General features: G+C 38.8%; 1 protein-coding gene across 7 annotated transcripts in view; it reads left to right on the plus strand.

Annotated features, from left to right (window-relative positions):
• The window catches only part of PLXNB2 (plexin B2), a 351,969-nt gene extending 340,378 nt beyond the window's left edge, over positions 1 to 11,591 (plus strand). For all 7 annotated transcript variants that reach the window (XM_025208550.1, XM_025208549.1, XM_006027363.3 and 4 more), the window contains 6 exons: positions 2,090 to 2,250; positions 3,422 to 3,569; positions 4,104 to 4,168; positions 5,045 to 5,120; positions 6,048 to 6,122; positions 9,683 to 11,591. In XM_025208550.1, coding sequence (XP_025064335.1) covers positions 2,090 to 2,250; positions 3,422 to 3,569; positions 4,104 to 4,168; positions 5,045 to 5,120; positions 6,048 to 6,122; positions 9,683 to 9,787 — 630 coding nt within the window. In that variant the 3' untranslated portion in view covers positions 9,788 to 11,591. The remainder of the gene's footprint in view (positions 1 to 2,089; positions 2,251 to 3,421; positions 3,570 to 4,103; positions 4,169 to 5,044; positions 5,121 to 6,047; positions 6,123 to 9,682) is intronic.
• Positions 11,592 to 11,896: the final 305 nt, after the last annotated feature.

Here is an 11,896-nt window from a genome sequence, read left to right on the forward strand (position 1 = left end):
ACGTCCCGGATGCGGGCCCCTGGGAAGCGGCAGACTTGCCGGGCTAAGGGGTCGGGGTAGCAGATTGGCCCCTCAGTCCCCCTCAGGAGGGAGTCTCCCGCAACAAACACCTTACGTTTTGTCTTGGGGAGAGCAGGGGCGGTAGGTGCAGTTGGGCCCACATTGCCTGTGGGAGCCGGCCACTCAGCAGGCTCTGCTGGAGCGGCAAGAGGTGTGTACCTGTTGCTCAGTTCTGGTGGAGTAGGGGCCTTGGTGCAGCGGGCCTTAGGGCCCTTGACCACCGTGGTCCATGCCCCTGGCTGGACACAGCAGGAGGTCCCAAAGTCCTCCTTTGGCGTGGAGGGGGACTGTGGTCTACCCTCTGCCTCCCAGGGGAGAAGGGCCTGGCAGTAGGAGTCTGTCTCCTGCTCGCAGTCCCTGATGGCACGCAGTCTCAGGACTGTGGCCTGGAGCTCCTCCAGCTGGCGCACCAGAGACCCCAAAAGGGAGCAGACCCCACAAGGGGAGGTCACCATGCTCCAAGGCCCCAGAGCCCCCGCAGCCAAGAGGCGGGGGCTCCGTCTGCGTGGAGCCCGGAACCAAGGGCTCCGTCTGGGTGGCCGTCTCTGAGGTGCCAGAGGGGGGGCCGCAGAGCCCGAGGGGACCCTCGGGGTGCGGCACGTGCCCATCCGTGTCATGCCTCTGGTAGGCTGGCTGCGGCTGGGGCTGTCTACCCTGGGGGGCGCTCTGGCATGGGGGGTGCGCAGGCAGGGTCCGGGGCCCTCCCGTGCGCCCTCCCGCGCGAACTCTGCGCTAACTCACGTGCCGGCAGAGAAGCGCACAGAAGTGAGGCAAGAAGCCCTTTATCCATCTGTTTTCTAAGCAATCCTCCTGTCCCTTTTCTAGTATTTGGGTTACAAAGATTGCTACCATGTCAGGGCTTTAGTAGCTCCTGTGCAGCTGCTACAGAGACAGACAGACAAGACTAGGACAAAGAATTGTTCACAGAGACAAAGGACCATGCAGGGATCCTCACTTACCACACAGCTACAGGAGTAATTTGTGGGCAGTAGTTCTGTCCTCTCTCCTGACTGAAAGCTCTCTTCTGGAGCTTTTAATTAAGATCACAGTTGAAGAAGAACATAGGCCTTTGAGAGTTCTGTTACAATCAGTCAGTTGTATGCCAGAATCATAGAAAATTTGGTTTGGAAGGGACCTCAGAAGGTCATCTAGTGAGTCCAACCCCCTGCTCAAAGCAGGACCATCCTCAACTACATCATCCCAGGCAAGGCTTTGTCTAGCCACATCTTAAAAACCTCTAAGAATGGAGATTCTACAGCCTCTCTGGAATCATCTCCTAGAGCTCATGTAAGGTGGGGGTTTATGATCTGTAATGCCTAAGCAAGAGAAATGTTGGGCAGCTGCATGGTGCTTATAAGGACACCCCTCTTTTTCCTTGTAACTTAGGCCAGATATTGGGGCAGATATGCCAAACCTGTTATAGCCCCAAATCCAGTAAGTCATATGTGAGATAAATTGTCTTGATGTTTGCTTTTCTCTATGTTTTGGGTTCATATGTGAAATTATGTTGTAGTCAAAAAGATATTGCAAAATGATCTCATATCAAAAGAGAGCTAGAGTGATGATCTGCCATATTTCTCTGTGTACTGTGAAGGTGGACTACAACATGGATTAAAAACCTTATGAAACTTATCATTCTATGTCTGAAAGAAACTTAACCTACAAATGCATCTTAGGTATCTTAATATGTTTAGCAACTAGTTTCTTCCTTCCCTTATTTGCCAAGTCCAGAATGCACACTTCTGTATTGCCCATTCAACAATTGTTGAAATCTCAAATTCCTTTAAAACGGCACAAGACTATTTTTCCTAATTCTAATACTGTCTAGCTGTTTGCAAGATCATTACACATAGAAGAGGAAATCTGCTTTTGTCACTGCATGCCTCCTGCACCTTTGATACTTCAGACCAAGGCCTTCATTTGCTGTAATAAAAACACAAAGTGTTAGTGTAAATTGGAAAGAGAACCTAGGATAACACTCTGTTTCCCAATGCAGTCAAAATTATAATTTTTTTTAATTCACTTTCAGGGTACGCTTCACCAATTTGTAGAAAACTTTTTTCACAGTGTACTTGATTCAAATCATGTTGTGCCACCAGCTGTGAAATACTTCTTTGACTTCCTTGATGAGCAAGCAGAAAAGCATGACATCAAGGATGAAGATACCATTCACATCTGGAAAACAAATAGGTAAGGCATGAACAAAATAATTAGACGGCTGAAAAACTGTACCATAATCTTTAATAATGCTGGTACTGTGACTACAGATCAAAGTGAAAAGTAAATACAGTGCAAGCCACTTAAGGCACCCATGGGTAATATGAGCATCCATTTAAATTTTGGAAATGGCACAAAACATTAGCAAATCCTATTGATTTCTATGTTAAAGATGCCTCTTAAAATATATTAAGCATGCCTGCTCTTTCATCTTGGAACTCTGAGCTCAGGAAGTGCACCTAGTTAAGGCTGGCTACATTGCAATTCACAGTCCCAGCGGAAGCTATTAATCAAGCAGCTGCTTGCTTTGTGTGTGTGTGTGTGTGTGTGTGTGTGCATGCATGCATGCAGGCGTGCATGCACGCGTGCGTATGCTCTACTTAAGCCTCCCACCCCACATTACCCTGCTGTAGATGTCTGGAGACTCTACTCCATGCTAAAAAAACTTCTCTGCACCCAAAACTGCCCTTTGGCAGTAGAATCTTCCCTGGCAGAGTTTCTTCACCTGAGCAGAGTAAGGATCCTGGCTTCCATCTCACAGCTGACTGATGGGCTTGTAGTATTAGCCAACCATGAGGCATGTTAGCCAGTTTCTTGATTGCCAAATGATTGCATTTACCCTGTAAATTGCAATTCCGAAAATGGTTTTAATTGAAACAATATGTTTATGTTAACCAAAGGGGGTTAAATTGGCTATAAATGCAAGAACAGAGCCAAACCTATCATCTAGATTGGGGCTGACTGCATGCAGCCCACAAAGAGTTACATTGGCATCTTTTTCCACCATTCGGGATCTTCTGGGTTTGTCTCTTCATAAAATAGTGCAGGGAACAAAATGATAGGTATCATTTCTCTTGCAATTTATATGAGGTTGGAAGGGACTTGAGAGACACCCACACCAATCAATTCTAGAGATGGTTTCTAAAGCATTGTACCTAGATATTTGTCCTGCCTTTTCTTGAACACATCCAGTGAAATAGATTCCACAAATTCCCTAGGCAACTTGTTCCATTGGCCTACTGTTCTTAAAGTTAGGAAGCGTAACCAAATTAAAATGTACTGAAGAGGTCACAGTGGAAAGCTTGCATGTCAATTTTCTGGAATATATTTACTGTATTTGGTTATCTCTTTGTTTGTGTTGCAGCTTGCCTCTTAGATTCTGGGTAAACATATTGAAAAATCCCCATTTCATTTTCGATGTTCATGTTCATGAAGTAGTGGATGCTTCCTTGTCAGTCATTGCACAGACTTTCATGGATGCCTGCACAAGAACAGAGCACAAATTAAGCAGAGTAAGTAATTTGCATTCTATACCAGGGGCATGTTCATGTTTTACAAGCCATAAAGTGCCACTGTCCTAGGCAATACCACAGGAAATGCTGGACAAACAGTTTTTTGAACGTTTAGTACAAAGCTAACATACAAACCAGTACAGGCTGGTTAAGAGGTTGGTAAAAATTTGCTTTTTCGTAAAAACTTCCAAAAACAGAGGTTTTTGCTTTATAAAAGTTCAGCTGGTCCAATGATATTTAGAAAGTGCATGAAGCGTTATTTGCAAAGGCTTTTTGAGCAATATAAGTGCTCAAAATTTTCATGTCTCTTATTTTGAGTAACTTTCTATTAATTTTATAATTTTTCATGAAAATTTTAATCTTCATTATGTCAAATAGCCCCATCCATGCACCATGGAAAAATTCTCTTTGTTAATAATATCTCTTTGTTAATAAGACATATGCCATGCATTCTATTCTATTATATACATTCAAATTCAATCTGACAAAAAGCATCTTCTTAGATTGTCAAAATATGGCTATTATATTTTCCAGGATTCTCCAAGTAACAAGTTACTTTATGCAAAAGAGATCTCTAACTATAAGAAAATGGTGGAAGAGTAAGTATAAAGAGAACACTCATTCTTATTCATCAAACGCAAAGGCTTCTGTGTACAAAATTAGCAGATGACAAAATTAGTTTTGGTGAAAAAATGACAACATCAAATGCTAAAATTAAGAGCAGGGGAACATTTGTGTGTGTTGAGGACAATGCTGAGGGCCCATCTGGTAAATGTTCAAATGAAATATAGTTGTGATGATCTATCAAGCCCTTGCAGACTGCCCGCACTCTCGCACGCACGCGCGCGCGCGCGCGCACACACACACACACACACACACACACACACACACACTCTCAAGTGTGGGGATATATCAAGTTATTTAAGACCCTTAGTTCATTTTGCAGTAGAGTGAAACAGGTGTAATTGGGGGTCTTTCTTTTCACCTATATAATTTGCCTGATATCAGATGAATGCTCACATTTCCACAATTGAGAATTATTAAACCTCAAAGTCAATTTTAGCAAGAGAATAAATTGTTCACATTTTATTTTCTAATTGTAGTTTGGAGGTCATGATCTATGTGAATAACATGGACAGTTATGCTAGCAGTAACAGCTGTGTAAGCCTATGCCCTTACACGTTTCAAGGTGTGGGTTTGCTACCAGCTGGGTTATGAGGGGAATTTCTTCCTTGGCAATGTGTGTGTGGGTGTGTGGGGAGGGGTGGGGGGTCACATTTGGGTACAATGTCTTTTCTCTAATGCCTTAGGCTGTTGAGAGAGAGAATGACTGAAAAGACCAATTCTTATGGGAAGCAACCCTTATATCATTACACAGGCAGCATTTTAAAATAATAGTAAGATCAAAATACAGTATCACTATTAAATATACAGCATATATCATATAAATCATTTTTTAATGTTTTTTGTTACAGCTACTACAAGGGTATTCGTCAAATGGTACCTGTAAGTGACCAGGACATGAATACACATTTGGCAGAGATTTCTAGGGTAAGAGTGAAATCAGTCGTCTTGTCCTGAAAACTGAACAAAGTATGCTGAGTGTCCTTGAACTGTCCCATCCCCTCTCAGCCCTGCCCGCCCGCCCTCCCTCCCTTTCTCTCCCCCCCCCGACATACACACATGCACTTCATCTTCTTTTGTAGGTATCTATCTTCATCTACCTTCCCTCTATTTTCTTGTTCTGTGTATCTGGTATGAGGGCCAATACTATGGCAGTAGGGAATTGGGCCCAGTGTGTTTCAGTGAAAACCTGTTTGTTTAGGTGGTTTTGGCATGCTTTGAGTAGAGTTAAAAATGCTTTTAGAAAAGATGTAATATAAAGCATTTTTTCTGCTTGATTTAGAAGCCTCCCCATCCATCGTTATGACGGGATTGTTGGGTTTTTTTCAAATACACATGCACTCCAAACTTTGATAAATTACACCTTTGCTGTAGCCTAGTGTGAATTGTTTCAAATGAAAAGCTCTACAAAAAAGGATTTCAAACACAACTGACATTGATAGAACCAATGTTTAATATTTTGGAAAAAACAGTATTTAATAACTTGGACAATATACAGATTTTAACTATGTTTCATCAGTGCACATACCCATATTGTCAGCAGATGTGGATGAAAAATAATCTGTGATTTGACTAATACTCTAGCTCAACATTTTTCCACCTCCTGCATTAAGTTATTTGTTGGCTGGAAAGGTACTAGCAGGAAAAGCTTAACATGTAAGTGCTGAAAATCATCAAGCAACATTTCTTCCTTTTTCCATTCCCATGCTGTCAGCTACCAAAAGCTTTAGAGACCCAAAACCTGAGTATTGAAAAAAGATTAGACAGAACCTGATGCTCACGTACATGTTCATTTATGATGGTTAACTGACCATGATCCTGTTTTAATTATTTGTTGGTCATTTAATTTAACAGGCGCACACAGATTCTTTAAATACACTTGTGGCTCTACATCAACTCTACCAGTATACTAACAAATACTATGATGAGGTAAGTTTCTCATATTAATAATATTAATGTTTATTAGGCTATAAAACTACTTATAAAGACTATAATATTAGTTTATGTAAATAACTGATTTCTCAGAGAACTCATAGATGAGCAGGTAAAGGAAGACATCCAGCTTTTCAGTTATAATGTTCAGTTGGCAATTACACTGGTAAAAAAAAAAATCCTTGTGAATGAGCTTTTTGTTTATTAACTGCTATTATTGTCTTTGCTAGTGACATCATGGTCAGGCCTGAAGATGAAGAATAGTAGTTGAGAGATAAAGAATAAACTACATATATAAACTGCATATAAAGAATAAACTACAGTTGCTCTTTAATATACACACGTGTATTTATGTCTGTCTGTATGTATATATTAAAGGACAATTGTAGAAGCCACACTGAATGTCAGATTAGTACTTTCCATTAGGAATGGCCCATTAAATAATTTTGACTTTGCAGGTGGAAGCATGGGTGCTTTTTTATCAGTTAAGTTATCTTGTAATTTATATGCATGTTACAGTCTGCTTTGTTGTTCCAAACAAAGTGGCTGACCAAGATAAAATTTTATAAAACTGCTCTTGAATATGGACTGATTCAAAAGCCTGCTGACTGATTCTGTCTGAAACTTGTCTTGGATTCTACAGGCCTTACTTATGGAGGTGGGAACAAAGAACATACAAATGTAGAGGGGATGTAGATGGGCTATGGCTCTCCAAACTTCTAATCTGAAAACAGAAAAGGAGAAGGAAACTTCTATTCAAAGGTTTCCATGGTGATAAATGTCTCCAGAAAGCTCTTGGAATTTAATCAAAGCCAATAAGAACAGATGCTGAATCCATAAGGAGCCAGCACATGTGATCTCACCCTTCTATTTGTCTAGCACCTAAGTGTAGTTTTTGTTTTCACTGACACTTACTGTTAAAGGCAAAGGGCTGTATTATGACTGGTTATATATAGAGTAGTCAAGAAAAAGATGGTCTGGCCAGTGCCAAAACCCAACCATCAATAACCACTATCATTTAGAACAACTTTCAAAAGTATGGAGGAGAAAAGAAGATAGAGTCACATTCCATGCGTCTTCCGGACTGCAGCCTGTACTCGTTGGCTGCAGTCAAATATTAGGGCCATATTTGTTGTTTAGCAATTTTATTAATTTTCTTCAGTTTGAAGACCAGTAAAACTATGATTATATGTTCTGTACCAGAAAATCCCTTTTGGGTAGAACATCATAGAGGACTACTTTTATGAAATCATGTGGATTGTACCTGAGAAACCATGCTGTGACAATTTGCATGAGATGAAGCAGATTTAATTTATGTGAAAAAGATTTAATTTGCATAAATTGAAGCATTTTGCAGCTGCCCTCCTCTTTAATACTAAAACTGCATTGCATATTAGGAACAGTTCTTTGTTGGTCTGTCCAGCATTTGATAGTGGTGATGTGGATACTTTCTCATACCTGAGTTTATAAAGCGTTTTCACCAGGGAAGCTCATAAACTATTTAGTCAAGATACAATCATTTATAAGTAGATATACTGTTATATTTAAGAGAGAATATCAGGGCAAATTTGCCTTAATTTTATACTTTGTGGTGTTAAAATCAGTCTCAACATTTTTTCCACGTTGTCTTTAAAAAGAGGCATTAAAGCAAATATTACTCAAACTTTCTGTTCTGTTTGACACCTAAACCTTACAGCATCTGAAAGTGAAACTGTTATCTCAAGGGATTTTGACTTCATTGATTTTTCATTATCTAAACTGAAAGTACAATAGTAAGTAAAGAAAAATAGTGACAAGAAAATTGGATTTTTAAAGTTCTTGCATTTGTTGTAATACAGTATCTAAGCAGAGGTAAAGACTCTTGTTTACATACAACTTATTGACAATATCAGTTTCAGAAAAGGAAGAACTTAGGTTCCTGTTATTTGTGTAGCCTTTTTTCTCACACAATTTTACAAATAAATATAATCAGCAAAACAGGGAAAAAAAATAAAAAAATAGACTAGAAATGATTAGCATAATTCCCAATAATAATGCAGCACTGCACTGCAAGTTACTCCACTCTTTGTCTGCTCTTAAAGGCTCACTGGAAAATAAATCACAAACTATGACAGTTGCTGTTTGGTCACATCTTATGCCCATTGTGTCCTTACACTTGTCCGTGTGTGTAAATAATCCCACATGTAACAAATCAGTTCTCTTTCTCTTAAACATGCCTCTGAATGAACGATTTCATGTGGCCAATATAGGAGTTAATGACAGGAAACGTGTTAAGCATGCCTCAGAAAAGTGAAATGTACTTATTTAATTTAAAACAAAAGGCATATGTAATCATTCACCAGATTACAATAGATTTTTGTAATTTAAACTATTATAATAAATTGTCTGTTGTGAGCAAAAATCTTTCTGTGCACTGCTCAATATTTCCATTATTCATTAACTGATTCTTGGCTTTCTTTTTTCAAGGCTTGATCTATGCACTAAAGTATGCTAAAAGATGATATACACATAATCAGGCAATATTTAATTGTTTAGGTTAGCAGATGTATTTTGTCCAATGGGAGAGTATGCACATAAATGAATTACGGGAATAAACAATATGTGATAAAGGAGAATCTACCCTATCATTACATCCTTTGGGTGAAATCTAAGAAATTGTGGAACAGATTCTAAAGTGGGTGGTACAAATGCTACTTGCTTTGCATATAAAACTAGATTTTATAAGCTTTAGGAGAACGTCTCACAGCAGGTGGGATGGACTGTGTGACCTTTTTGGCCTTCTCCATCTCAACTTTTATAATTCTAGTGACTTTGTATTGTGCTTTTGCATATATTTGATGTCTCACAGGCCCAATTGGGGAATGCCATGGACCACCTACTAGCCAGCATTGCTAATAGACTGTAATACATTAGGGTAGACTCTCATCCATACTTAGAGGACACACAAAGTTGGCTGCATCTCCCTGACTCTAGCCAGTGCTGTTGTGTTCTCAATTTTACTCACAGCAGCTTTGGAGTTGTTCAGATCTGTACCAAGTCACTGACTAACCCAGATTTACCAGTTGTTGATAATAGCTGGAGAGCAATGCTAAGTTCCCTGGGAAAGGGCTTTTTTATTATGCATAAAGTTGTTTTCAAGTACTGGATGAAGGGTGCAACGTAAGTAAAAAATTGTACTATTTCTAGAAGTAATTGATAATCAAAAATGCAATGTCACTTAAAGCTTTTCTCCTGCCTGTGCCCATTGTGTATGGGTAATATTTTAAAAATCTGTAAGCACCTTTCTTTCTGAAGTTGTTCAGATAACACAGGAATGAGAATCATAACAACCTAGTGACAGTATAACGACCTAGATAAATAGATGGCTAGAGATAGAATTTTAATTGTGGTGCGTTAGAAGAGACCAGAGGAGGCACAATGGAGAGAGACTATTTTTATATGGTGTATATATGCCTGTGACTCTTAAAACCCAAGATATAATCAAGTATTTGGTTTTGGAACCGTGGCTGCTTATGTCACCCTGATGGTTCTAAACATCCTGGTTTTATTTCTTTTAGATCATAAATGCACTTGAAGAGGACCAAGCTGCACAAAAAATGCAGCTTGCCTTCCGTTTACAGCAAATAGCAGCTGCATTAGAGAATAAAGTGACAGACCTTTGACTCAGAAGCCGCAATAAAGAAATCTGATCTGAAGATGTTCAAATTCATTCTTCCTGTTAAGGAAATAGTGTTCTATTTTTTAATGTATAATTACCACTTTAAATAAAAGATTTCATGTTTTTTTGATAGCAGAGGTGTAATGTAAAGAATTTTTACTGTAAATTATGCTTCTAATTAAAATCTGTGTTGTGTGTAAATGAATCTTCTGTGGGTGGGGAAGTCCTTTGGGAGGTGGGAAGGGACAAAAGATTTTAGTTCATTTAATCAAGTAGTATAATCTGAAGCATCAGCATTTTTAGAATTCATTATGCAAGTAAATTAAATTCTATAGCATCCTTTATATTTTAAGCAATATTTGTACTAGGAAGAAAAAAAATAGCATATTTGGAGAAACAGATGCAATATCCCCTTTTATTTTGATAACTGGAAATTAATTTCCTTATAACTCTAAAATCGCTCTATCTATGCTCATAATGAACATAGTAAATGACATGTCTATGATTTTTCTTTAAGAACTTGGAATGGGCTTTGGTGTACCACACACTGTTTTTAATTAATTTAATTATTTATATCCATGGTAACGTGTGGTATTACACCCACCACAGTTGGTTGGGATGAGAATAAAAGTCATGTCACCCCTGTAGGAGGGTTCTGATGATAAATCCTAATTTGATTCAGAAATCACTGCAAAGGAAATTAGCCGTTAACACTTTCCAACCTTTTGTTCTTATTGTGAGTTTTATGTTATATGCTAATGTGCCTTACTTGTACTAATTCTGTGAATCTGATGAATGGTTTTGTAAAGAGAAGCAGATCAGAAAAAATATTTATGTGCTATTGAATGACTTTTGTGAAAACATGACCAGCAGAATGCCTGTAATTAGTTGCTTGCCAAGGGTGTGTTGTTTAACATGATTTGATTGTGTATAATATCTTATTGGAATGGTTCTGATGATTTTTTTATTTAAATCTTGGAACTGTCCTAGAAATACCACCACTTGTTTTTATTGTGTTTGTGATGTACAATACTAGTATGATATTGGAAAAATCATATACCCACATAGTTGAATACCACTCAGTTTCAAGCCTTGGAATGCTGCATTTGATTGAATACACATCATAACCCATAGCAGTGGAAATTAAAATAACTTATCAAAAATATAATGTGTGTTTACAATATAAGTAAGCTCTATACAACTGAAAAAAAATAGGTACGTCTTCTTAAATTGCTGTATTGCACATCAAAGAACTTTGTTCCATTCTTGACTTGGTTTTTTGGCAGTAAAGTAGCATTTCATTGTAGCACTGCCATCTGTACTAATTCCTTTTTATTACTGCTCTTTTGTCCAACTGAGTGCCTGGACTCTGATGATTCTCGGCAAGATAACACAATTTCTGCTGCCATCTCTCCCTTCCCTCTGTGGTGTCCTGCAGCGAGTTTCACTCGTTAACTTTATCCTTTACAGAAGATATCCTCAAACTTGTGAATGGCTTTCCCCAAACTTCTGAAAGGCAAAGCCCTCATCACAGTGTCACTTTTCCATCCAAGTGCTGTTCATTGACTGTTTTTTGCCTTGATTTTTTTTGCTAGACTTCTGCATTTGTGTATACTCAGCATAGCTGGAATGTAAGTTATTTTATGTTCTTAGGACTGAAGTACAGAAGAGTTCTGCATCAAACATGCTTTGCCAACTACTCCTTGATCAACAAAGACATTCTACTTCCACCACTAATCTGTTTCTTTTGACGTTATTTTGTAAATCCTGTTAATTGTAAATCAAATACAATGTTTTTTTTCCACAAAGTGTCACAGAATCTTTACTGCGGCTTCTATGGGGGATTGAGGGCCAAAATGATGCACATTTTTCCTTTAAACAAAGCATTATTCTTTGAGCTATGGTTGGTGAATTTGGGACTTACCTTGTTTTGATCATTTATTGGAAAAGAATGAGTGTGGCTTTGTAAAGAGAAAGGGTGGACTGTTCTACTCCTGCTCCCAACAGCTGCCATGGGCCAAAATGGCTGAACTCCCTCACATGTGAGGTTCACCTGTGTGACTGCCACTAGCCCTTCCCTTAAGTCATCTTTGTGGTGCATGCATTTTTTTCT

The sequence above is a fragment of the Alligator sinensis genome, unplaced genomic scaffold (assembly GCF_000455745.1).
Source record: "Alligator sinensis unplaced genomic scaffold, ASM45574v1 scaffold660_1, whole genome shotgun sequence".
In the NCBI taxonomy this organism is placed as follows: Eukaryota; Metazoa; Chordata; order Crocodylia; family Alligatoridae; genus Alligator; species Alligator sinensis.